Source organism: Liolophura sinensis, chromosome 3 (genome assembly GCF_032854445.1).
Source record: "Liolophura sinensis isolate JHLJ2023 chromosome 3, CUHK_Ljap_v2, whole genome shotgun sequence".
NCBI lineage: Eukaryota > Metazoa > Mollusca > Polyplacophora > Chitonida > Chitonidae > Liolophura > Liolophura sinensis.
Genome location: NC_088297.1, coordinates 19,871,015 through 19,898,920, shown reverse-complemented (window position 1 = coordinate 19,898,920; position 27,906 = coordinate 19,871,015). Strand labels below are relative to the sequence as shown.

Here is a 27,906-nt window from a genome sequence, read left to right as displayed (position 1 = left end):
TGCTCGTCTGGTAACTTCAGTTAGATGCACAGAAACCATCGACGGTCGTGATTGACACACCCATTACTGAGCTTGCCAACCTTCATTTTGACACTTCCTCCTTCAATGGCCTTGAAAACACGACCATGGATAGAAAAAGGACAGTATGTATTTGAAAATGGACCAACAATGTAATTATATCTGTGCACAGTTATTTTGTTGAGTATATTTTCCTAAACTTTTCCCGTTGCTGACAAATCGAACAATAAAGGCATTCCTTTTAGCGTGATTTTCGTACCGTTGCTTGGACAAGAGCCATTGATGTTAGCCAACATTTCCTTCCCCCGCTGATGTTGGAGTGCTTTTGCAAATGATACAGACGTTAAATGACCCACACTTAAAACGAACTGTTCACTTCTCCGTCACTGAAACAAACTGATATAAAGGAGAGTAAAACCTGCAGCAACGACGAAAATAGTCACAACGTAACCGGCGAAATATGGCTTATTAGTTTACCTCAGTCATATTTGGGGTACATTCTGACTGTTCATGTAAATGCTTAGTTAGTATCAAATTACACACATACCCCTTAGCATCATGAATTTGGCAGAATTCAGTAAGAAAAAATACATTCAGTAAGAATATGATAATACATGCAAGATAAGATGTCATTTGTCAAGGAGTACAAAAAATGCTATATTTTTTACCTATAACTGTGCTTAAGCCATGATGTTAGGGGGCGTGTAAATTGCCACTATTTATGCACTTACAGGGACATTAGGAAGAAAACCCTGACTGAGGTAAATTGACAAGAGGCTGTGTTTCACCGGTTACGTGTGACCGTTTGCTAACTATCACACTGTCGTCGCTGCTCTGGTTTTACTCTCTGTGTTGTACGTCTTTCAATATATTCTGCTATCGCCTTTAAATTAATAGCGTAAAAGTGATCTAAAGTGACAAACCCAAAGCACATATAACTGTAGGGGTGCGCCCTTTCCTCATAGGACATTCTCACTTAAGTGACTTCCAACATCAATAACAGGCTTATACGTGGCTATAAATCATTCAGAATCTCCGAAGCTCGCTATTTCAGAACCTAGTATACAACTGTTACCAGGGGCAATTTATTTACTTATTTCTTTTGGCTCACTGGACGCAGTCTAAATGCAGGTTTAGGCCGCAGCATTTCTATTCCCTTGACTGAGCTACTCAAGACGACAAGCTTTTGCTTCGTACCGCTCATGGGCAACGAAGAGTGTTTTGAGGGATTCAGCCAAGCGGTTCCCGCAAATAGATACAGGCATTTTGCTGCAGGGGTCTCTTGGGTACCAATCCAAATCACACGTTAATGTCTTTATGCTAAGGCTAATCCTGTCAAACCGGCTAATTCATCAGGAGAACAACAAAGGCAAATCGTCTGCGCCGAAAACCTAAATCGACTTAAAGCTGATCTTCTCTGAAAAATCCTTGTGCTAGGGGAAGTATTAGAGGACGTCTTAGAGGACGACATGTGCCTTTCGTTGTAAAAAAATGTCATTTTCATTATATTTAGAAATTTACCAATGTCGGCTGGGGTATATAAGTTGTAATAACGCTTAACACAAACCTAATACTATAGTTTGCTCTGCAGAAATCATCAAATTGCCCTGCATGACAGACGTGTTAATACGCGCTGGAATAATTGAGTTCACTTCAAGGCCCTATGCTCTAACTCCACATGGCAAAACGGGATGGTATCAGTTTTGAAATTGTAAATTATCCTTACATCGATAGTTATATACCTACGAGAAAAGGCCATTTCCATGTCCATTATTAAGGATGACAGAGATAAAACCTGTGGAGAATGCTAATGTGACTATTACAAATGTGGTATTAGGGGAAAAGAAAGGTGTTTGGGGCAAACATCATGAATGGGGTACAAAAGTCAAAGACTACCAGAGTGTTGCGAAGAGTACGATTGAACATTAGTGTGCAGTAAATCAAGCAAATTAAGGACGAAACGAGACAAAGAAATAAAACCCGTTGAGAAACTGTTGTCTGGAAATGCAATTGAGTACAAGTAAAACGAGGCAGTTATAAAATAGCGCACTGTCACGATGGGAACGTCTATCCTCAAGAGCTCCCTCTGTGTCAACTGGGTTATCGGACATTTTATACATTTCTTATAAGTAGTTGTCACATGCAGTTTTTAGGACACATGTCACATTCACCACGACACGCGATGGATTTTGATTAAAGACAACGTGCGGTGAGAAACGGTTCGTTTATGAAATCCACTTGTTGGATAATCAAATACAAAAATCTCTTCAATTTTTTTTAAAACGTATTCCAATTTAAAGCGTGAGCTATCAATCTCCCAAAAAAGGGCATTTCAATCGGCTAAGTGTCACAAACGGATAACGGGTATGAGTTGTTGTTGGTTGGTTAAGCAAGAGTTGTTCCTTGCTGATATATCATGTTATCTTGTGTCATTAATATATAATCAACTTTTTATCTTTTTATCTTTGATCGAAAGAATCATGTACGTAAGTACTGACAAAAACTGCCAGTAGGATGTCAGTTTCTATCGAACCTTGCGAGAGAAAATGACAAGAATCTTCTCGAAAATGTTTTTTCTCAGTTTTATGACGATATTATTTCTGGAAATGTCAGCCAACCTGAGCATTATTGTTCTACTCGTACAATCTGTTCGTGAGATGTATTTCATATCTAATCTATGTTGGCAGTTTATTATCTGCTTTTGTCCAATAAATTAGTTTATTACCCCCCTGAAATATTGCAGGTTAGGTGCATTTATTTTCATGGTTAATATTCTTCGTTAGATTTTTTAATCACTCAGGACATAACATCTGGGTCTTCTGGTGCAAATGTTTTTGAATTTGTTCATAAATGTTGTGCGAGATACCTAGCCTCACTAATACCCACATTTGTGTATTCTATGCCCGTTTATGTACCTTTTTATCGCTATATATCCGCTGGTCTTTGTTGCATTTTCAATTCAGATATTCATGCATACGCTGATTTACAGAAAAGTGATTAACAGTTTTCGTTCTATTGAATTGAAAACAAACAAATTTCTTCAAAATGAATTCCCGGTTTCCTGTCGCCATAATGCTAGTCGCGGTCGTACAAGTTTTCCTTACTAAACCAAACATTCATTGTCTAGCCTTGGCACTAACATGGCTGAATTGTTATAACACCAATATCTAAATGGGAACAGTTCATAACACATTTCCTATGTAGTGGGAAAATGCCACCTTGAATATTTAAACGGTTGCAATCAAAGCGCAACGGAGGCAAATATTTTGATTAACAACAACTTACAAACAAGCATTGTATAGAATTTGCATCGCACGTGGGAAGGTCCTCCAGCAATCTGCGGATGTTTGTGGGTTTCCCCGGACTCTATCCGGCTTCTTCCCACCACATGGTTGACCATCGTTGTTTATGTACAAGTGAAATATTCTTTACTACGGCGTAAAACACCAATCAAACAAATAAAAAACCAATCAATAAATACGATGTGAATACGGATGAAATGTATTCCCCTATGATTTAACTCCCTGCGTCTTTCCCCCCATCATAGAGAACTGATTGTTTCTCTTTACATGTCTACGTCATAATTTATCACTTTATTCATTGAAAATCATCAAAAAATTTGAAATTGTTGACTGCTTCTATTTGCATGATTCCTCCCATTTTCGTACTTTATACACTTTCTTAGTCCTTTGGTGGTTTGTGTTATACATCGTTTTTAGGAACTGACCTTGCGATTATTTACCTGGAACGTCCTTATTGGTTGACGGCTGACATATATTCTGTTATATTATTAATGATTACCATGCGAAAGCCTTTTTCAAAGTTTAGATTTACTTTCAGACTGGACGTAGAGTGTGTCACAGGTGTCTAAACTAGTCTGAGCATAAATGACTGCTAATCCAAGGTGCCAAGTTACCCTGTAGAGTAGCCTCAGTCCGCACCAAGACAATCAACCATGAATTAGGGCATCTAATGACTGAAATGACCTGATAGAGATATCTTTGAGAAGCATGTGTCCGGCCGAACAACCGACCGACAGAGAGATCTGCAGCCAGGCAAGACTTGAACCAGACTCCCTACTTCGTCAAAAGTGTTATACACGTAATGTGCCGCAATACACTTTCTCATCAACGATGACGCGATCGTTTTAAATTTGGTAAAAGAGGAGCCTACTCTAAATTTCGTGTTACCGTTCCTAGTTTAGACTTAGTACTTAGAGCCCTATTTATTTGCCAGCGCACGCACGAAGGGCTACAGTGAAAGTGGCGAAACTGATCGCGCCAAGTTGATCAACCAAAATCCAAGAAGAAACAATCTAGTGGATTTCAGCTGGAGTAGAAGAGTTAGCAGCATACAAATAGATGGTGAATAAGTAGATCTTGAAAAGCTTTATTTACAACATGCAATTATCCATGAAACCAAATTTCACTGAAAACATTTTATTGAACTGTCCGTACTTAATTTTCTGATCTTTTGACAAAAATGGTTGGTAGAAAGGAAGATAAACGAGTCTAACTTCGTTCGCTTTCACCGTGTAGGTTTTCTTCTATCACCATATCGCTATGGGAACTACATTGCTCTATTCATAATATAGTTTGTATGGCAGGAAACCATGAAACAATTTACAGTCAGTCATTCGGTACAGATAGCATAAAAGCGTTAGTGGAATAAAGGTCAAAAAGTACGCCTTGTGTACCTTAGGTATATTTCGCCTAACCATACATCCATATCTCCAAATAGAGAATTTGACAACCATCGCAACTCTCCAGCAAGGCTGACATCAATCGATGATATTGCGTCAGAGATGTGTAATTTAGATCTATATGCCTTTCAGTTACACTATGCAGGGTAGGATTGTATAACAGACGCAAATCACGAACCTCGTTTTTCATTTCAGGGCGCATGTCTCTCCGATACATTATGCCGATACTTTATAATACTACACGATAACTGGAGGCTTCTGTTAATGAAAAATGGGGCACAGGTTTCTGCATCCGAGAAAATGAATCTATGCTTAGAAACAGACATTCGTATACCAGCCGTCAACAAATAAGAACGTTCCAGGTCAATAATCGCAAGGTCCTAAAAACGACGTATAGCACAAAAGAACTAAGAAAGTATATGAAGTACGAAAACAGGATGAAGAGACTCGGTCAACAGTGTTCAATGGTGTTGTTCGGTATGTTCTAGGCGATAGAGTGAAATCAGTAATCAAATCGTGTACCATGCTAGAATATCAGTTGTCAATAACAAAATCTCAACTGCGCTTTGATTGCAACTGTTCATATATCCAACGCCTCGATCTAATTCAAAACAATAAACATACGACCCTAGCCTCGGTTAAGGGGAATTACACAGTCAGGAGATTTTGTATGCTCTGTCCATATTTACTTACAAGAGAATTATACTCATTGTAAAACTTAAGAAACTTGGAGTGAAGGCGTTCGGTGGAATAACCTAGACACACTTGTTTTTGTAGCAATAACTTGTGACGTTGGTTGAAATCGTCACACAACACGCAGGATCTAACACAAGCTACAAGGCAAGATATGCCGGTATATTGCTGTCCAAGTAAGAAAAATTTACAATGTCAAAATTGAAACTATCCCTGTTGTAAAGTCTGCGGAAGAGGAAATCGTTTTGATCTTTGTACAAAAAGATGTCTCTATAGTAAATAAGCCGTCACTTGTATAATCAACTGTGAATTGTTGTAAACCTGGTTATTGTTCATATCCATTCAGACTGACAGATTCTAGTATGTTGTTCGAGCGTATATATAGACCAGCTCGTAAGTGTGAGTTTGCAGCATTAGTAATTTTCAGTGAAAGTTTTGCCATTCGGAAAAGTCCATTTTGAAACATGGTATGCTGGTTACTGAAGGCTAATTACGCCTTCATGTATTTGGACGCACTCATTTTGAAAGCTCAGTTTAGTGTGGGATTCATCGAGTGAGTGTTTTGTCGTCCAATAGTATTGTGTTTGAAACATCCATTCTGAGCTTTAATTGCTCATTCCCTCCTTGCGCTATAGCATCATTTTATCCTAATTCCACTGGAGGTGCTACTTTGTGTCAAGACACAACGACTGGATTTTTAGCGCCCGGCACATACCTGAGATTTTACCTAACCAATTTTCAAGGGAAGAGTGTGGCGCGCAGAGAAGGTGGATATAACCACGCCAGTTGTTATTTTTCACTTGAGGAATTCACGAGAAATTTTTTCATTGGACTGAGACTTGCCATTTAGACCCCGTACGTTTGGGCCAGAATTGTATCTGCTGTAATCTCCGCAAGAACTTACATGTTGTTGTTGTAACATTAATTTGTATATTGTATATCGTCTGCGCATGTCCTGGCTGACGTCATTTTATATTCTTGATAAAGCAGTGTAAATTACCATGCCGGTGCGTTTTGTTCGCCTGCGTATTCCGGACAGCATTGAAGCAATTATCTCTTCGGCGACGAAATGCTAGTTTCTAATTTGACAGTTGAATTACATATCGGCAAGGTGAATTAGAAATCCCATTGTTGTCGCCTAAAAAATCTCCCAAAATTAGGTAACAACGTCATGGCTTCAGTTAGGCTTATGGAAAAATTGTTCACATGTTTCAATTCAGAGCAGGGAACTAGACATCCGTCCACAGGGACCAACATTTGATGACAGGAGTTCAAATAAAGCTGAAAGGCGTATATTAGCTTGTCTGGCCTAAAGCCGGTGCTTTAGAGTTATTGGGTACCCATACGTCAGACAGTTCGATTGCTTTTTTCCACACACCGTCCAGTACTTCCGTGTTAGAATGGGCAGAGTAAATAATCCAATAAAGTTTGTATTTCTGCCAACATAGTCAAATGTTTATGATTATGTTCAGCGTTCCAGTAGATAAAACACAATTTTTGATAAATTTGTAGACTGTAATCTTTTTCTTCTCAGGCAATGGGTTTCTACTGACGTTATTAAGAAAGAATGCCAGGTAACATAATACAAATGGCATTCCTATATTCCTTACAGAATGCTCTGACAAATATTAATGATAGATTGCATCTGATTTTAAACATCCATAAACAACCCATGTTTGTGTAGCACGCCTTTTGTCAAATAGATTCATCACTATGTAAAAGAAAGGTATCACTAGTAAGAAGAAATGGACACATATTTCAATGGTTTTGATACATATAAATTTACCGTAAACGGTTTATTGGACATTACCTGATGGAAACTGCGGCTTTAAGTGAAGGGTTTTGTCAAGTACCCGACTAAGGGCGCTTGTTCACTCCAGATGCCGGTATTTATAATATGACTGCCGTAAGGAATAAATTTGTTTGTACAGTGTAATGTGCAAAAAGTATACCTGATCATGAACACAAGATTGATTTCATTTGATTTGTTTTACGCTGCACTCAAGAATATTTCACTTATACGACGGTGGCCAGCATTACCTTGGGAGGAAACCGGGCATAGCCAGGGGGAAACCCACGACCGTCCGTAAGCTGCTGCAGACCTTCCCACTTACGACCGGAGTGAAAGCCAGCATGAGCTGGACCTGAACTCCCAACGATCGCATTCGTAAGAGGCTTCTGGGTCACTGAACACAAGAATCATAGACCTAGAACCTTATTCGTTATTGTAAATCATCGGGTTATACTGTAGCCAGTGGCAAGGACATTATCAAATATTCACAGTTGTTTACTTGTAGTGCATCGGTTCAGGAACATTGTACTTTCAGGAAGGAGAAAATTACCTGTCGTTTACCACAGTCAAGTGAAACATGTCAATAAGTAAATGTACACTAAAAGAGAGAAATCGCGGTCGGCCGCAGTCTCTTGTCTCCTGCTGAGTTTGTCACTCAAAATGAGGGCACAAATGGAAATTGAAATACAGCGAGTGATTTGAGATGACATCCTGACCTTTGACCGGGCTACCACTTTCCTGTAATCGTCCGGCACAGTATGGTCGTTCGTCATTGATCACGAAACTACGTATTTCTTAGAAAACGATCAGGACAGAAACACACTAGAGAGATGAGGGTCATTTCATCTCAGAATGAATGATTGCGGCGGAAAACGTACATTTCGAGCAGAAGTTCACAGTAATTTGTCAAGACATCATCACAGTTGTTGTAATTCTGAAAACCGACACGCTTCTTGTTACCTTAAAGATAGTAAAAACCGAGTTTAATGAAGTTTTGATTGATCAGCGGCATGTAGTAATTAGACGGGACCTCTGGCTTTAACTGCTTCGGGAAAACAATCCAAGTGATAATTCCCTGTTCAGATTATACACCAATGGACATAATTATGAGAATATAGAATGCAAGCCCTTAGGCTTGACATTCGGGACGCTCCGATGTCAGTACTGTCATCGTCATTACCAGTATGCGGTGATGGAAGCAAACCTAAAGAGGCTATACAGGAGATTTTTTGACAACAATCCACATTCGCGAACCAAATCAAATTATCTGTTTTTACCAAAATATCGCTCATATTCCGTAAAAATCAGGCCTGTGCCATTTATAGTTTTAAATGATTACAAAGTTCAAAAAAGTCATACCGGGACCCTTAGTTCAAGTTTAAGGAACATTTGTGGACAGTAACACATGCGCAGTAGAGGCTAATGTTTTGTGAAAGGCTAATAATTGACCCATTTGACCCGTAATATTGGTGAAATAATCATGGTTTGCGCTCTCTGCTGTTGTTTTTTATATTCTAAAATAATAACGAAAATTTGATTACATTTGCGACCGACTTTTTGTCCTAGATCTTCGGTATAGCCTTTTGAACGCCCTATTCATGGATTTCTTTTACGTATATGACAGGTTGTTCGGTGGAGCATATCAGTGTGCCCAGCGTAAACCACAACTTTTCTATTTCGTATACAGAGGCCATCTCAGCACTTCAATTGATAAATCTGTAAGCTGATGAACTTCGTTTCAGGTTTTTTTGTTCACTAATCCACATGTCTCGACGCATCTTTTCACGGATGTCCTTTTTTTAATGCTGAGAGGTCTTTACTGACCAGGAATATGCCCTGTTAATCAATCTTACTTGCCGTATAATCTTAAATTCAGGCAGAGCGCGCCCGTGGGACATATTTCTCCTTCAGTGTTGGCAAAGTGCCAGGAAGATTTTCTCCCGATGAAGTTTGCTAAGACAAATGAAGTGTCTCTAAAGGACGTAGCAATCCCCCTTAGACAATCCACACGGATCCCGAAAAGATTTCAATCGCCGCAAAAGGGGACTTTTGTAAAGGCGTTAATTGGTGTACATGGGAGAAATTAAAGGTTACACAGGAACGGTAAACTGCAAAAAAATGTGGATGATATAAGGTTGAGTGCGATGGGCACCTAACCGTTCAATTAAAAATAAATATTTATATCGAAAATAATAATCGTATTATTCGACCACAGTGACGGCTGTTTTAAATCTGCCTAATTTGGAGATGTGCTATTAACTGTCCTTGTCATTGATAAATGGCATGCACGACAAGTCATTGGCTTGGCTTAGACTGAATGCTTTATTGGATACTACCTTAGAAAGCTGGGTAACACCGGGGCCCTTTTTGGCTCAGACCACCAAAATAAAGTGCTTTTGCTGGATCCAGCCCATGGGCCCCCTAATCTATGATGTCACAGATTCTGGCGGTTTTGACTGGGGCTCTAAGTGAGGGGATGTGTAAGTTAATAAGCAAATACGGCGAGTTACTCCGGTTTCCTACACCCATAAAAGTGGCCGTTTTTGGAAGGGTTCTTGTTGGGCATTGAGCATTGCATGAATTAATAAAGAAAAGAAGAAATATATCAAATCCCAATGTAATTACAACAAACTCTTTTACTGGCACTCTTCTGTCTTTGTCTTACCGGCTCAGAGAATTTTATAAGATAAATTCGAGAAAGACCAGCATCGAATTTACAGTATCTAGAATACTGACATTTCCAGTGTAAACTAGATATTTTAAAATGCTTATATACGGATTAATCTGTAGGGTTGACGCCCGTACTCAAGAATATTTCACTTGAGGTGTTAAAGAATCTGTATTAACGGGTGGAGCGAACCAAAGGCTCTGACCACTTACGTAAAAGCCTCTTAACTTACAAGATAACAGGAAAAACATCTTTATATTCTTTGAACTAATACCTGGAACTATGATTTCTACTTCTTATCCTTAATTGTTCAGCATATAAGCAAACAAACGCCAGTTCTGCCTTCGGCATGCGAGAAAAGAAGGTCAGTAAGGATTAGTCCTATCAACTTAGATCATTGCGTCTCAGGATAGTTTTTGGAAGGCGTAAAGCGCTTATAGGAAATGAAACGATTAGTTATTTATTTATTCCATTGGCGTGTACTCGGTTTATGTCGGTGCTCTGGAACATTTCCCTTACACCACAACGGCTAGCATTTTGGTGGGAGAAAACCCAGGGGTACTGAATGATCAGTAACGATAAGGTCATGCTGTTAAAAAGAAAAACAAACGAAAACAAAAAAAAAAAAAAAACAACCCCCCCCCAAAAAACAGAATATAAAAGGCTACAAATTCCTTGAGTCTTTCCAACAGCGTTGGAAATTGTTGACTGCCTCTCCCCGTCTTAATTTCATACTTTTATTCTTCATTTCATACTTTCTTAGTTCTGTCGTGGATTGTATTGAGCGTTGTTTGGGGAATTGAACTAGTGATAATTGACATGGAGCGTGTACTTTGATTGGCATACAAATGTCTGTTTCACTAGGTTACTCACGGATTAGGCTGGGCGAGATTAGTGATGCATGAACATCACTATTCAGTTGGTTATCGCCTTAGGTATGCCACAGCATAGCCTTGGGAAAGATGGTGACATTGTATATCAACCCAACCCCTCAATTCCTGAATATCTCATGTGTCAAGCATTTGTTACAGAAGTTTTCACCAATCCTTAGGGTTAGCACGCCAGCAGGGAGCCTCCCACCAGTAGGGTCGCTGTGAGTTCGAATCCTGCTCATGCTGGCGTTCTCTCTGTCCGTAAGTCGGAAAGTTTGTCAGGAAACTGCGGATGGTCGTGGGTTCCCCAGGCTCTATCCTTCCTACCATAATGCTGGCCGCCTTCGTATAAGTGAAATATTCTTGAGTACGGAGTAAAACACCAATCAAATAAATAAATCAATCAATCTTTAGATCTCGATATAACCCAAACATACGTTATACCACTTCCCATATCATTAGACGGACTGTCTAAGAATCGCCCAAACTTTGACAGGTCAAGCTAGTTTTGCACTGATCGAGTTTCGAGAAATGAGCGACTCAACCCACTCACCGAATTCCATCATCACACTGCCCTACATTAGTGAGATTGGTAGAGAAAGGTCAATGGATTAAAGCAAAGCGGGTGTTGTGGCCACCTGTTACTACAGCTTTCACGTTTATCATTTCAGCCTCGGAGGAATGTTTCACGCTCATTCTGTTCGCCCACGAGAGCTCAAGTAAGTGTTCAAAAGTATATGACAAAACAGTCTCTTAAAGGCAATTGTCACAGTAATGTCACTTGTGTTTTCTAAGTTAATTCTTGCTGACGTGATTGTGTGGCATGCATCCCTGGAAATTGCTCATCGACCCGAATGGCGCCAGGCAATGCGGATTTAAGGTTCATGTTTCTCAGATGTGCGCCTACTGATTGACATTTTTGTAATAGAATGCTGTAAGACAACGTAAACGTTATTTGATTCGACCGACATTACAGCGAAGACCTTCTACTGAGTACATACTAGTGAAATATATTAAATTTCAGGCATCTGTCGTATATACGTAAATCTTGAAACAGAAGTAAACATGGTGCTTGAGGCCTCCTTGGCCCACGGGGTTAGCACGACAGCGTGGCGAAATCACCCAGGAGCCTCGCATTACGTCGCTAGGAGTTCAAGTCCAGGTCTTGCTGGCTTTCTAGGAGGTCTGCAGCAACTTGCTGATGGTCATGACCATAATGCTGGCCGCCGTCGTGTAAGCGAAAAATTCTTGAGTACGGCGTAGAACAAAATTCAAATAAATAAAAACATGACATTTAATTCTTAATCTTTTCATTGACAATTACAAAATGACATACTGTTACTCCAGATTTATTGTACCCCTTGAAGACATTCTCTCTTTACTCCAACGCGCCATCGACTAAATTGATATCACGTATAAATATATAAAATAAGTAGCACCAGCCTCCGCTACAGTGAAATGACGACCAGCTGTAGGAGTGGTCTTTTTCTTTTTCGATTGCGGATTTTAAATCTGTTGTATTCATAAACTGGACGCACATGTAAGTGAAAAATGCTCGGGCACTACAGTGATAAACGGTTATCAGCTTAGTATATTAGTATATTCAGCCATGCACAAAAGCTTTCCCAGATTGTTACGTTCAATGAATCGCTGTTTTCGTGGCTATCACATGATGGGTAAATCCACAGCAAATATTATGGACTTAACTATTTATTTAGTAACCTATGCCGTACGGATAAAATTTTTAAGAATAGGTAGACCTTGTTTTTTGCTCTGTATTGCCAATGGCACACTCCAAATAACAATTTTCGCCAATTACCAGTAACTAGTGTAGGTGTTGAGTGCCCATGTTTTCTCGTCCAGCTATGACATGACCTTGACACGCTTTGGGGAGTCGATCATTGATCAGAGGAGTAAGTCAGTGAGATTTGAATACTAAATATCAACACTTGCCTGTAGACTATTTTCCCAGGTTGTTATTAAATCTTCCGCTGGAGCAAATCGTCTTGTGCTGCTAGAGTAGTGAACTCAAAATTGATGAAATGTGAAGAGCGTACATATATAGGCAAAATGTTGATGCAGACAAGGTTACATGAACGTGTTTCTTTCCTATCTGGCAAAACCATTTTTATCGTTTCAACACTGTTCAGCGTCCGAGTATATAAACCTTAAGGCCATGTGAGCTGGAGTGCATACAGGAACTTGTGGGATACATTTAAGCATAAAACAGTCCGGAATCACCGTACACAAATGGAACATACCGTTGGCTTTAGGCAACATGTCATTTGCGGCATTTGAATCCGCGGCAAGCTGAAGGTCATTTAGCTGACTACCGTTAACAATACTCCGACAAAATTGACTCGGCACTGTCTCAAAGGGTTGTCTATAAAGCTTAGCCGTCCTACCATGGCAGATCTGCAGTATTCTAAATGGTAGAATCCAATGTGATGATTTTTTAAATGGTTTTAAAATAGAAATAAATTATAAGATATAATAACACAAAGAGATGTTAATTTCTTCTTTATTTTTGTTCCGACAAAGTTTGTAAATAAAGGGCTACGACTCTCTCAGCAGACGGTTCAAGCGAAACAACACCAACGAATGCGTTTTGGTGGTTTGAAACTTTCAAAATGAAATCATAACATTTAATGCCGAACTTGTTTCCTCTTGGCCACCTGTGGATATGACTAAGCATTTGAGGTATCTTTCAAAACTAAGACATGAAGTTTTAGCCAGTGGCTAAAATATTTTCTCTGTGAAACAGGTTAAACAAAATTGCTAGTCGATTAACTGAGCGGTCCTAGCGTTATCCTGTGGACTTTTTCTGAAGCAAGCCACCGCTTTACTTCCTTTAAAAATTCGAAATTTGTCGACTGAATGAAGATTTGACTCTTCACTCAATTCCAAACAAGGTGGAGGATTTCCCTCAATTACAAAGTGGAAAGCTGTCAACTTTATCGCTTCTAATTTGGACTCTAAGGAATCAAGGCTGATTCTAACTCATTAAAATTAATACGCCGGTTCCATTTTATTATCCTTGCGCTTGTCCACTAAAACCAGCACGTTTCTTCGCTTAACTTTATCTGGCATGTTCTGTAGGCGTGTGTAAGATTGATTACGCAACGTATTGTGCGGTGAATGTAAATGGCCTTTTCGCTGTATTTTCCTGATGAGGAAATCGTTAAGTTCTTTTACGTTCTGCCGCCATCAGCGGAGCGCACTGTAGTCCTCTGTTACGATCTGCTTTTGTAATGATTTAGTTGCTGAGAAAAATGGCCCTTGAAATTTTCGGAAGTCCGGCATTCATTTGGGTATTGAAAGCTGTACATAAATCTTAATAGCAGTCTCTCCTTACATAACAAGTAGGCCCTAAAAGATCTTTCTGAGTATAGTTTAAATCGGCTCTTAAACGCGAGGAATCACTGAGAAGAAAATCGATTTATCTTCATTTATGTAGAAAAATGTTCAGCAATTATTAGTAATTAAAGACGACTGCTTTTTATTTTCACTCCCTAAAACCGCGAGTTCATTGTCTGCTTCAAGAGAGGGAAAGCTACGGAGATGACGTCAAAGAGGCAACCACTTATTAAAACATTTACTTAGCAATAATTCGTAATTGAAGACTACTGTTTTTCATACTCCTCTGGGCTATTTTCACTCCCTGCAACTGTGAGTTCATTAATTGCTTCAAGCGATAATAGGCTGCGGCCATGACGCCAAAGAGGGTACCGCTACTGTAAAAATCTGCCGATTGTCTTTTTCTTGCGGCTAATCTGGTTTCCACAATCTCCGAGTTCAGCGCCTGATCAAAAGTAATGTGGATGTGACGTCAGAAAAAGCTATTGCCAGGCACTGAACACAGCACAATGCTCACAGACTGGCTTAAACCACTCTGCTTTATAATTATGTCTAATTCCGTCTAACCCGGGGCAACGATCTGTATATTCATCGTTTTGATCGGAACGACAATTTATGAACTAGCATGGTACACGATTTGGATACTTAATTTAAATCATCCGCATAGAACATACCTTACGTCGTTCTGTCATTTGAAACTGTTGACTGTTTCTCTTTGCATGAATTTGTCCTACTGTTTTATTTCATACTTTGTTCTTGGTGGTTTGCACTGAGGATTGTTTTGGAAATTAGCCTGCCGATAGAAAACGGAACAAACAATGCTGGACAAACCGCACACAGCTGATTATGTGCGAGGTTGAGATATATTCTAAGCATTCGTTACCTACTATCTGAATGATATCTCGGGTTTATTGTCTGTAAAAAAATCTAACACCTGAGTATTAACCTGGTCGACGCTGCTTCTACGTAAAGCTTATTACCTGTATGAAAATATGGGCTTCGTTTGTTACTTACTTATCCCGTTGTCTCTACCCATGAAAACAGCCGTACCAGTATAGTGTTGAACATACATCAAAGCAGTGAACAGCTTACCCAGTGCAAACCCTCTGGCTTATTCATCACCGCCGATTTCACACACTAATAAACGAAGTCAGTTATTGTTTTGTTTTACCTTTTCAAATAAATTATTTTGGTTATAATTTTGAGCAAGAAATAGATGGCACCTTTAGGAAAACATAGAACCATACAGTTGTATGCACATTCAAGAGGGATTTTTACTTATTTTCAAAGAATGTTTGGTGAAGTCGACCTGAGGCATCAGTTTTTATATTGTTTGTATTGATTTATTTGTTTTGATTGGTGTTTTACAGCGTAGTCATGAATGTTTCACTTATACTACGCGGCCAGCATTATTCTGGGAGAAACCCACGACCATCCTCAAATTCCTGACATACCTTCCCATGCACGGCCTGAGAGGAAGCCAGCACGGCCTGACCTGGACTTGAACTCATAACGACTGCATTAGCGAGAGGATCGATCCTGTGTCATTGCGCCGCGCTGGCACGCTAATCACCTCGGCCCTCACTTTTTATAGACCATTGTTGTCAATGCACGCTATATGGATACGCAGAGAGCATGCTGATAAAGCAGATACACATCTACAGCTGTCATTAGACGGAGCAGAATCTAGGCACTGCCTTTACCAAGACAGCAACCCTGCACACGGAAGTCAGAACTCCGGGTGAAGAGTTACACCTATGATAAATAGTTTTTTTAATTAAACGTCACAAGGGTGCGTCAGTGTTGTATCATTCCAGGATTAATAATAAATATATACGTCAGCGGATAGCCGATAGGGTTTCCTCTTTTCCGCTTTTAGTTCGTCTAATGGGGACCGTTGGGCCATCAAAGAAATCAGTTTGTGGAGGAAGAAAAATCTCAGACGGAAAAGCAATGTCTTGTCTGAATTTAATGAGGATGCAAAGACAGACATGATCGAGGATCGCTTTGACATTTACAGGGGGATGCTTTGCTGACACTTAGTTCAATTTTGTGCACAATGAATCGTATATGTACTCGTCCTTTTAGGAATACAAAAGTGGATGTTTAACAATGCAGGTGATTTCTGTCTATTTTTTCTAAGATCTATTTGTCATCCAATTACGGTGTGGTTTGGTAATTCTCTTTTGACGGCTGTACTCGTGGTGTCTAACTGATAGGCATGGTCTGTCGATCTCTGTACTGATCACGTGGCCTTTACTGTTGAGGTTGCGTGCACAGAAACCAGTTTCCGTTGGCTTGATTTCGCCTTCATGATGTTGGGTTCATCAAGTACACTTACCTTAACCGATACATGAAAGTATGGTTTATATTTCGTAACATCCCGTTCGGGCCTTGTCCTAACATACACAATTACAAATAGCTTAACACACTTCCTTTGGAAGTGGGGTCGGCTTAGAATCAAGTTGTAGTCGCGACGATAAAGGTAAGGGCCGTGCAAACAGAGATAACTTTCACTGAAATTTATATCCAACAACAGCTGAAATTAAACTCCTTAATCCTTTGAAAAACTGATGCTTTTGAAAAGTTTCTTTTCATATTTTAACACAGGGGTAACCAAAACCTCTCGCATCTCAGAGTTTTTCAGAGCACTGACTTTATTAATTAAGAAGAATAATTCCGTCTAAGCCTAAACAAGAGTTACCATCATTAGTGTATATCCACCAGACTCTCGAACGCATTTGTTACGAAAAAGGATTTTTCATCAAGTACCAAACTAAAAGAGAAACGTTTGACCTTGAATGTATATATAATAGATTAAAGAAAGCCAATTCATTACCCCAAGGCACCCTATTCCTATATCCGTCTATATTTCAACAGATGAACTAGTTTAACAATAAAGTTTAATGATAACTTATGTACAGAAAATTTGCAAAAGAAGGAAAGCAGTATCCGCAGTTGTGGTCCGAATGGCATGAGGTGTAGGAAATGGAGGGTAATGGTTCTACAACGGCCGCATCAACTTCCTAGTTAGAAGGCCTTCCTACTAACGCGTCAAAGCGGAAGTTCACAGGCTATGTGGTCCACTCATCACTGCCAACTTACGACTGCTTCTCTCTTTGAACACGTGTAACAACCATACCTTCTCCTATTTAACAGAGAGCAGAAGTAGAGCAGATATGAGAGTGCGATAGTTGGTGGTCACACGTATTCCCGATGACATACGGCTGAATGTTGCTGTAGTCTTTTGCATTAACAAAATGACTAGTGAATAACACCTCGTCTGGGACGCATCAGTCCCAATAAGGAGACACCACTCTGGACTTATAAGTCAGGTAATCCTTTTGTCAGTGAGAACTGGGATCTTCACAGAATTTGATAAGGCAAATTTGGTTCGAGATCATGAAATTTCATTACGCGACAGATTGTGCTGGGCAGATGATTGACCCGTCCCTAGCAGGTCATTGGTGAGGACATCGTTAATTCTCGTCACCATCATTTGAGGACACTGTGGCTGCTTTGTTGTCAGCGTTCTGATGAAGAATTGTTTGTGCGGAAAACGAACCCATGAGAAGTCTTCCGTCCCGCGGGCTGTTCGTATAAGGAGGTTACTCTAGACCAAACGGAGTGGAGAGACTCTGAAAGGAAGCTAACTTTGACGGTTAGTTCGTCATGTGCTAGCGTTCCTTAGCGCTGCTGAGATCAAAGAGGGTTTAGTGATCATTATGGAACCACTTGTCTGCTTTTCTACCACACGGGCTTACATTTGTATGCGCAATGCAGCGCAATGTATTAATCGTTGAATACCACGAAAATCGCAAAATGGCTGTAGCAGAACAGTGGAAGCGGTACCGCGTTTAAAAGCGTCGATAGGTAAGCTTAGGAGTGACTGGAAACAATGGCCCTTCAATCTAATTACGTCATTGAATGTTTTGCTGTGGAAAAGAAGAGTACATACCTCGTTGCCATGTGGGAGAATGAATATTTTTACCTGTGACAAAAAACAGTTAAGATAAGGCATTTTGACAGGGTCTTTCAGCAGCCCTTTCCAGAAAACACGAAACATTTCAGCGTTGATGTGTTTCTTTTATAATTCCCCACAAGTACAAATAGTTTAACCTGGATGTAAACCTTGCGACTACCAGGCAATTAATTGTCAGTACTTGCACCACTACAAGTTAAGAATTAAAAAACCAAATATTGTGTTCCGTTGTCAGACTTTCTCAGACCAGATGTATCCTGTCACAATTCAATCAAACAGGCGCCATTTCAAGCGAAGATTGGATTAGCATTTAAATGCATGCCATTTAGTTCAAATGGTTACGAGCTACAACATATGGCATTGAAGGATGGATCATTGACAGTGAAGCTTATTCACCTCACTGGTTAACCTATGGGATCTACAGGTTCTCCAGGCTAACACTTTGTCGTTTTCCTCGCTAAAGTTTTATTTAACAAGGTCAATGAAGCCATTCGTTTCATTCACAGACTAATAGGTAGGTTGTCTGACCCAGACACAAGAAACAACCCAGGCTTTCATTTGGACTGTCTGGCGAATTAAACCAGTCTAATGCTTTATTTACAAAGGCCAGGCTAGCCCTGTTAGCGGAGCAAGATGTCTTGAGAAAGTGACGCCCTCTAACGAGGCAGTGGGTACCTAGTAGTCAGGCCATCAGTCTGTGAGGGCTGTAGTACAAATGTCACGTCGCTGGTCGGACAACCATAAACAATTATAACGGTTTTAGGCTGGCTTTCTCTACCATCAAAGGACATCCAAAGACATGATGCTTATAACTACTACACTGATTATAGTTGTTACACTGTACTGTTAAGCTGCAAGAATTTTCACCGTTGTCTGCTTGGCACTGGCGTTATCGGTTAATAACACCATCTTCTAGAGTATTTCACTTTGATACGGTGGGTGATAATTATGGCTGGGGTGAAGACACAACCCACAACAAACATTTAACATGATGTACTCAATAAGATTGGGACAATTTCAGAAAGGTACTGAGTAAAACTCAGGAAACATCTTATGAAAATGTGGTGGATCTATGCGTCGAAACAGACATTAGTATGACAGACAGACCAGCCGTCAACCAATAAGGACGTTCCAGGTCAATAATAGCAAGGTCAATTCTCAAAAACGACGAATAACACAAACCACCAAAGAACTAAGAAAGTATATAAAGTACGAAAATAAGACGGAACTTTGCAAAGACAGCAGTCAACAGTTTTCAATAAAACTGACAGACGCCTTATTGCGAGAATAAAAGAACACAGTAATGCTTCTAGATACAGTGAAATATGTAATCATGAACTTCCATTTGTAATGAATTTAAGTATCTCACCAGCTTACTTTGTTTACTAGATGACCTCAACAATACTAATCCACTGAGCCTTTGTGAAGTTATTCCAAGCAACACAAGTATTGCAGATCAATCCTACCACTGGTCCGATGTTTTGTTAAAGGAGGCTCTTTGTATTCGTAGCCATGGATCAAAAGCACCAAAAGAACTTGTGTTATTCAGTTAGCACCCTCCTACACTTTTTTCCTGTCTGTTCAAATTTATTACTTAATCCCTGTACTTATCCTGCTGTGAAACCCATAGGTATATGCCATATCATGTGAAATAACTTTTATTTTCTTGTTAGTGTTTACCAAGTCAGGTGAACTGACCTTGTTTTGTTTTGTTTTGTTCCTGGCATGCATCTGGCATGATGGGTTTTGATACCTTGTCCAGACCATTCATGTTATGTTGTTCTTACTTCTATGTACAATTTGCACTTCCAGTGATTTTGATAGGTAGGCGTCCTGCGTCTCTTATTCAAACAAATGGGAAAGGACGCAGTAGATCCACTACCGATGCGTCCTGATGACGCACCATACGATAAGCATGGTAAGGCTAAAAGTTGCGAACACCAAATCCAACTTGAAATCATAGAAATAAACCTTAGTGTAAAGATATGTATGATCCACTGACCGGCAGGTCCTGTCTAGATACTTAGAGTTGTTATTTTGTGTAACTATTATTGAAAGTTACAAAATTTGCAAGTTTCTCTACGTCAACAACGATGCATTCTGTTTGACTCGTACATTGTCTGGAAATTCCCATTGATTTTAGATGTAACTGACAAGGTTCGAGTCGCTCTAAGTGAAACGATGCCAGTTTTTTGGTGGTCTTTGTGGATATTTACCGCGTAGTTTTGGACCCGAAAACTCACAACAAATGCCCAGAGACAAACTATAGTACGTTAAAAATACCAAAACAACAACCTGTGCGTAAATTCTTTGTAAACCTTAATAAATCCATGCACATGACATGCTGTTGTTGAACACTACTGAATGTGATAACTCACATACAAACTAGGCCTATACGATTTACGTGTTGTGTATTGTTTATAAGTTTTTAAACTTATAAATACGAGACTGCATTTTAGAAATAAATAATTCGAAATGAATAAGTTTTATAATCTTGTGTATTACGTTAACCTTATCAGAGAATCTACTGGATTTTTAGTTTTCAGTGATGGTGGATAGACGAACGGTATGTTCTAGGCGACTGAGTAAAATCGGTATTTAAATCGTGTACCATGCTGGAATATCAGTTGTATCATATGTATATATGCATCTCAGTTGCGCTGATTCCAAGTGGTCATATACCCGATGTGGCAATATAATTCAACAAGATGAACTGGTTCCCAGTTACCCTTGTACATACCCTTTCTTCCTAACCACGGAGTTATCACTGTTATGCGTATGTCATGAGGATAATCATTTATCATATCAGTGTAGGTGAAATCCTAAAAGCTTAATGGCCAGCACATTTACTGGAGAAAACTATTCTCCAAGACGCGCATGATGATTTTTTAAGACAAGAAAGTTTCTACGTTTGTTTTTTTATTTATTTTGGTCTCAGTTTAAGACTTACGATTATAATTCAGATGATAAATCGCACTCACAATCTCTTACTTCAAAACTTTGATCAAAAATATGCCTAAATGACAAGACATATTTTTTTATTATTTATTATATTTTGAAATCGTCACATAACACACAGGATCTAACAAGTGCTACCAGGCGAGATATGCACACACCATATGCAAGACCTTTCGGTGTATTGCTGTTCAAGTAAGGGTGACTTACATTGTTAAAATTGAAACGCTCTCTCTTATCAAGTCTGCGGGAGAGAAAACTGTTTTGATCCTTGTACAAAAATAGGTCCAGATAAGATGTACCATCCGGAGAGTCTGTGGTTTCCCTTAAATCCAGCGAAGGTAGGTAAAATAAAAATATCTTTTAAGGTTTAAAACAAGTAGTAAATAATGAAACTGGCGTATATTGTGCTGATTTTTAGAAAACAACAATTTGAAAAGCTATATACTTTCAAGTGATTACTCTGGCAGAATATTTGCCAAAATCTGATATTCATAGTTCCATACCTAAAGACGATTTCTTTTTGTTTTGTTTGCGGTTAAAGATGAATTGGTTAAAGTTAAAATATATATAATGACCGTATCACAGAAATGATCATCAAGGTAAACATGGTGACTGAAAACACCTAGAACCTCATCCACGAAAATGCCTGTAGCAGATTCCACAGCATGGATGAAAGCCTCATTGCGCGGGGCACAGAACATGGCATTCGGAGAAAGGAGAACACCGGCTTCTCTCTCAAGGCCTTATTCTTGAGAACTGGATTAGGAATAAAAGCTGATTATGTCCCCTGGTCACAAGTTCTTTGTTCATATTCCAAAAAATATATATTTATAGTCTATGTTCTTGCCTAAGCCAATAAAACTATTCATTCATCTTTGATATAGACATTTTTCTCGTTTCCCTGCGCACAAATACTTTTCTGACAGAAAAGTGAAGCTAGATTTAAATCCGTTCAAAACATCACAATTTCAAGTCTTAAGGGGTTAAATAGGCATTTCGAATACTCTCAGAGAGCAAGTCGTCACTGAGTGAAACGAATGGAATGACTGAATGAATGATTAGAGCTTAGCGCCACATCAGCAATTTTTCAGCCATATCGCGACCAGAACAAATTTAAAAGACGAGCCAGAGAATGAGAATACCAAAAACAATACAAACACAGAAGGGCATGTTTAAAACCACTTAAAATGAATAAAATTTTCGTAATAACTCGAAACCAAAACATCTTTTTTATATAAAAATTAGATTATTGGTATCCATTTAAAATGATGAAGCTAAGGCGTATAGAATGTTCTGGCGAACGAATTAAATCCTTATCCAAATCTTTATCTCTCTTTTTTTTTTACAATATTGTCGTATTGTCGTTAATGGCAATATCCACGGTAACCGAGTTACACTTTGCTTGCAACTGTTCATGTGTCGAACCCGGCGATCTTAGGTCCAGTCTAGCTCTAGGTTCAACACAACTGGACACAGCTATAGAGCAGAATTGATAAAGCAATCCTGCAGCTCTCTTTGTGACGTCACATCCGTATACTCTGGTTCAGACATTGAACTTGGAAACTGTAGGGCTGAGAATAACAATGGGAAGGAAAACAGGCAGCAGTGTTTAAATAACCGGCTCTTTCTTTGACGTCAACTCCATGGCTTTCTACGTCTTGAAGCAGGCCGTAAACTCTTTGCTGCAGGGAGTGAAAATAGCCATCAGGAGTATGAAAAGAAAAGGTCGCTTTAATTATTAAAAATTGCTAAGTAATATGTTTACATAAATACAGATAAATCAATTTTCGTGTCAGCGATTCGTCATTTTTAAAAACCGATATAAACTGTAGTCAGGAGGAACATATTTTTCTTATCTAAGGCGCCATCGGCGTTAGGATTCATGTATGGCTTAACGTTCAATACCCAAGTGAATGACTTATCTTGTGAGAGTTTAAAGGGCTGCCTTTTCTTCGCAACAAAATCACTGTCAGCAGATAGTATCAGATATATAGAGAACTACAGTGTACTTACCTGTTAGCGACAGAAGGGAAAGAACTTAAACCAACTAGGGACCTATAATGGATAGGTAATTAGAAATGGAAAGATGGAAACTGATACCCGGGTCCGCTCTACTACACTAGATACTGGTAATTGGTGGATATCGTCGTTTGTAGTGTGCCTTGTGGCAATACATTATAAAAGAAAAATAAACATCTGCTGATATTTTACATTTCTTGTGGTTTTATTCTCAATGTTGAAGTATCATACCCGGCCGTATATCAAATTACCGCAGGGTTTTATTTTAACTATCCGTTTAAATACGTAAAGATTAGCAACTTAGGTAACAACTAGTCCCATGGCTTAAGCAGAATTACGTACTGATAAAGTACAACATTACAGTGACGAAAATGTCAAGTAATTAAACGTCACGCTTCTATAACGAAGCGCTTATGGGTGAATTTATTCAGTCGATGAGCGTTTAACACCGTGTTCAGACACATTTCACTCACGTTTACGATCAGATGTATTTGTACAGTGTGCCAAAGAGCCGCAGCTTCCTCTGCGGCCATACGTGAAATAGTCTACCAGCAACCTGCGGATGGGCGTGGGTGTCCTCCGGGTTGTGGGCGATTTCCTCCTACCATAAAGATGGCCGTCGTCGTATAAGTGAAATATTCTTGAGTACGGTGTTTACTGATAATAAATAAAGGCCACAGCGGGCACAGCAACAGCTGATTTGAACACTTAACCACGTGAACCAGTAACGGTCTTAACTCTTGTAACGTGCTAGCCATTTAATTATCCGAGCAAACGACGTTAATATGCAAGACACTCCAACCAACTTCTGCCCACTTTCCATTCCTACGACAGATCGTGAGTTCATGTAGAAGGGGCTGATGCTATTTATGTCCATGTCGTATAAATTCCATCGAAGGCGCGTGGGAAGGAAGAGGGAATTCTTTCAAGTGGCATAGGGTAAATCTGTAGTAATAAGTGTGTCCTTTTTCAATCGCCAACGAAGAGATCAAGGATTAAGTCTCATGTTCGCCTTACTGTCACATTTGTGTGTTAGCCTCAGGCAGATGCATCAAATATTGAGGTAACGCCTTGCCTCCTCCTTGTTTTATCGGGCGAAATAAACGGCATTTATTTTGTCCTACTGTACCTTTGAGAAAGAAGAACCGTAAATCCAAAGTGCCTGGAGTCATTCTGGGCGAGTAATAGTCCCCAGGCATGCATAAGACAAACCATCACATCACCAAGAACAGACACATATCAACGATTTATGCTATAATTGACTGTAAGTGGCTACTGTATCCTAAAATTTGGTACAGTTACTTGAGCTCTCGTGGGCGAACGAAATGAGCGTAGGACTTTTCTTCGGAGCTAATGATAAACAAGAGAGCTGTAACAGATGGTCACACCACCCACTAATCCACTGACCTTTCTCTACTGATCTCACAAATGTGAGGCGTTGTGATGACAAAATTTATCACTAATAGAGAGCGGTGTGATGGCAGAATTTTTTCGAACCAAACTAAACCAGTCTGACCTGTCAAACGTTTTTATTTTTTACAGTGTCCGTCAGGCCGATGTTTAGGAAGATCGGTACTGCTATATCGTATACGAAGAATTGAGAAAATTGTTTTGCCTAATGTCACATCAGGTGTTCAAGGTCTTATTAGCTAGGATCAAACAATCTCAACACCTTTGCAAAATAACACAACAGATGTTCAAGCTCTGATGAGTTAGGATCACACAATCTCACCACCTTTGCCAAATGACACACCAGATGTTTAAGGTCTGATGAGTTAGGATCACATAATCTCACCACCTTTGCCAAATGACACTCCAGATGTTTACCCTCTAGATCCCGTAGTTGCACCAGTGCAACAGTGCACAGCTTGTTCTATAAATAGCCCTTATAGTATCAGAGCTTTCCTTTACATCCCACTGTAGCTCACAAGCAACAAATCTAGTTTCACTTTCAGTGGGTAGGTGGCAGTAGCGCATGTATTAGCCGATCACGTGACCTTTCCACATGGCGGTGTTGTTGTAAAGCGAGCGGCCGGTACTTGGAGGTAGGAATATAAGCTATTCTTCTGTTATATGTTTTAGTTTGATTTTCTTTCTATATTTGTAATGAAAGTATATCGCTTTGTGAATAAAAGGAGCCCAATAACAATTACAATAAGCTATGCGGTGTATGGCATACAAGCGTGTCTATCTCGTGTTGCACTCGTGCAACATTGGTAAATACTGTTACACAGAAGCTATTTGGCCAAATTATTTGACTATGATTGTTCGTACTTTTAGATGGCGCAACGCAAGTTCAAAGACTTGAATGATGTTTTGGACATAGTGACCGCATCTGATAGTGAAGTTGATGGGTTTCTGAAGAATCTGATGACGACAATGATGGCTGGGGAGATGATAAGAATGATCAAAGTTGGCAACCACCTGACAACGATACACATGAAGAAAGTAGTAGTGATAGTACCAGCGACAATGATGATGATCGCCCTTTAGCTCAGCTAAATGCAGAGAGCCAGCGGAAGAAAATTGTTCGTTTGAAGACCAGTTATACCTTTTCAAAGGACAAATTTGTACCTGTTGATTCTGACTTTGTACCAGAACAAATTACGCCAGACCCCTCTAGTGACCGCACACCTTACGAATACCTAAAGCTGTTCATAACTGACAAGATGATTGAAGACTTGACTGTGGAAACAAATAAATATTCTCTAGAAAAGTTTGGGGAAGAATCTAAGTTTGCAACATCAGAGATTGAAAGTTTTATTGGGATATATTACAGTATGGGATTGGTGAAAATGCCCAAAATTGCAGATTACTGGAAAATTGGACTGAGATACCCATCCATAGCAGATGCTATGAGCCGAAATCGCTTCCAAAAAATCCTGGCATCACTCCACTTTGTGGATAACAATACTGTCACAGAGGAATTAAAAGAAGACCGCGTTTGGAAAATAAGGCCGTGGATAGAGAGTCTGCGAGGAAATTTTGCACAAGTGAGTAATACAGAATTCCAGTGTGTGGACGAGATTATGATCCCTTTCAAAGGAAGATCGCTTCTACGTCAATATTTGCCCAAGAAACCCAAGAAATGGGGGTTTAAGCTATGGGGCAGATGTGATGCAAGTGGTTTCTTACACGATTTCAATGAATGGAATGTTGTCTTGCAGTTGTGTAGCTCATTGGAGCGCGATCGCGGCTACAAAATATTTGCCGATAATTATTTCTCAAATTTCAACTTGGCTGTTGAAATGAAAAACAGGGGATTTCAGTACACAGGCACAGTCAACAAAAACCGCCTACATAATGCACCACTAGAATCTGATAAGGACCTTGCTAAAAGAGGGCGTGGGTCGTACGACACCGTTACTCTGAAGGAGGGGGATTTAGCCCTTCTGAAATGGCAGGACAATAAGACTGTTACAATGATGTCTACCTATCTAAGTGCAGAACCCCTTACTAAAGTGAAACGTTATGACCGGGCACAGAAAGCACGCATTGAAGTTGATCGACCAGCAGTAATAACTGTCTATAACAAGAATATGGGTGGGGTAGACCTGTTGGACATGATGTGTACTCTCTACAAACGCCAAATCAAAGGACGAAGATGGTACCTATACATTTTTTACCACACTTTGACCATCTGTGTGGTAAACAGCTGGTTCCTGTATAAACGGGATTGCCAAATAAATGGAGTTGGGAAAGCCCTCCCACTAAAGGTTTTCCAATCCCAGATTGCTGAGGTTCTTACAAAGAAAGGAAAGCCTGCGCGGCCAGTAGGACGACCAAGCCTAAATTCCCCACCTCCGGCAAAACAGAGAGCTTACGCCGCAGCAAATCAACCCGATGTATGGTATGACAATTACGACCATTTTCCCATGGCCCAGCCAAAGCGTAACCGTTGTCGGTATTGTCCCAATGGATACACCCAGTGGAAATGTGGCAAGTGCAATGTGTTCCTGTGCCTTTCTCCTGGAGCCGAGCCTCGAAACTGCTTCCTCGCATACCACAAAAAATAACTGTGTGGTAAAGCATGGTATTGTTCAGACATTTCTCATAAGGCAAATATGCTGAAACGCATTGTTGGTGTATGTCTATTTTGTAATTTTATTGCTTTGACTAAGCCAGTCTGCCCTAGTATTCCTTGAATACAATGCCTAAACTGTGGTTTCTTTTCTAATTGTGACGATACCTTCATCAAATTGCATGAAATTGCAGTTGTCATGTTTACTATAATAAATCATAAAAAAACAATCCTTCCGTATTTCTTTTCATTGTATCCCAATGTTGCACGTGTGCAACATTTTTAAAAAGTAGGTCACGTGGGTCCGATGGCAAAACTGACAATGGATTTGTTTATTTTACATGTCTGAGTTTATTTATTCTCAAGGAGAAATTTTTTGGCTGGTTTCTTAATGCCTTGGGATCTAGAGGGTTAAGATCTGATGAGTTAGGATCACACAACCTCACCACCTTTGCCAAATGACACTCCAGATGTTTAAGGTCTGATGAGTTAAAATCACACAACCTCACCACCTTTGCCAAATGACACTCCAGATGTTTAAGGTCTGATGAGTTAAAATCACACAATCTCGCCACCTTTGCCAAATGACACTCCAGATATTTAAGGTCTGATGAGTTAGGATCACACAATCTCACCACCTTTGCCACATGACACTCCAGATGTTTAAGGTCTGCTGAGTTAGAATCACACAATCTCAGCACCTTTGCCAAATGACACTCCAGATATTTAAGGTCTGATGAGTTAGGATCACACAATCTCACCACTTTTGCCAAATGACACTCCATATGTTCAAGGTCTGATGAGTTAGGATCACACAATCTCAC

At 39.6% G+C, this 27,906-nt stretch overlaps 1 protein-coding gene across 1 annotated transcript in view; it reads left to right on the top strand.

Annotated features, from left to right (window-relative positions):
• LOC135463450 (piggyBac transposable element-derived protein 3-like) overlaps positions 1 to 27,077 on the top strand; it is an 85,788-nt gene extending 58,711 nt beyond the window's left edge. Inside the window, exon 3 of the mRNA XM_064740709.1 lies at positions 25,426 to 27,077. Coding sequence (XP_064596779.1) covers positions 25,426 to 27,077 — 1,652 coding nt within the window. The remainder of the gene's footprint in view (positions 1 to 25,425) is intronic.
• Positions 27,078 to 27,906: the final 829 nt, after the last annotated feature.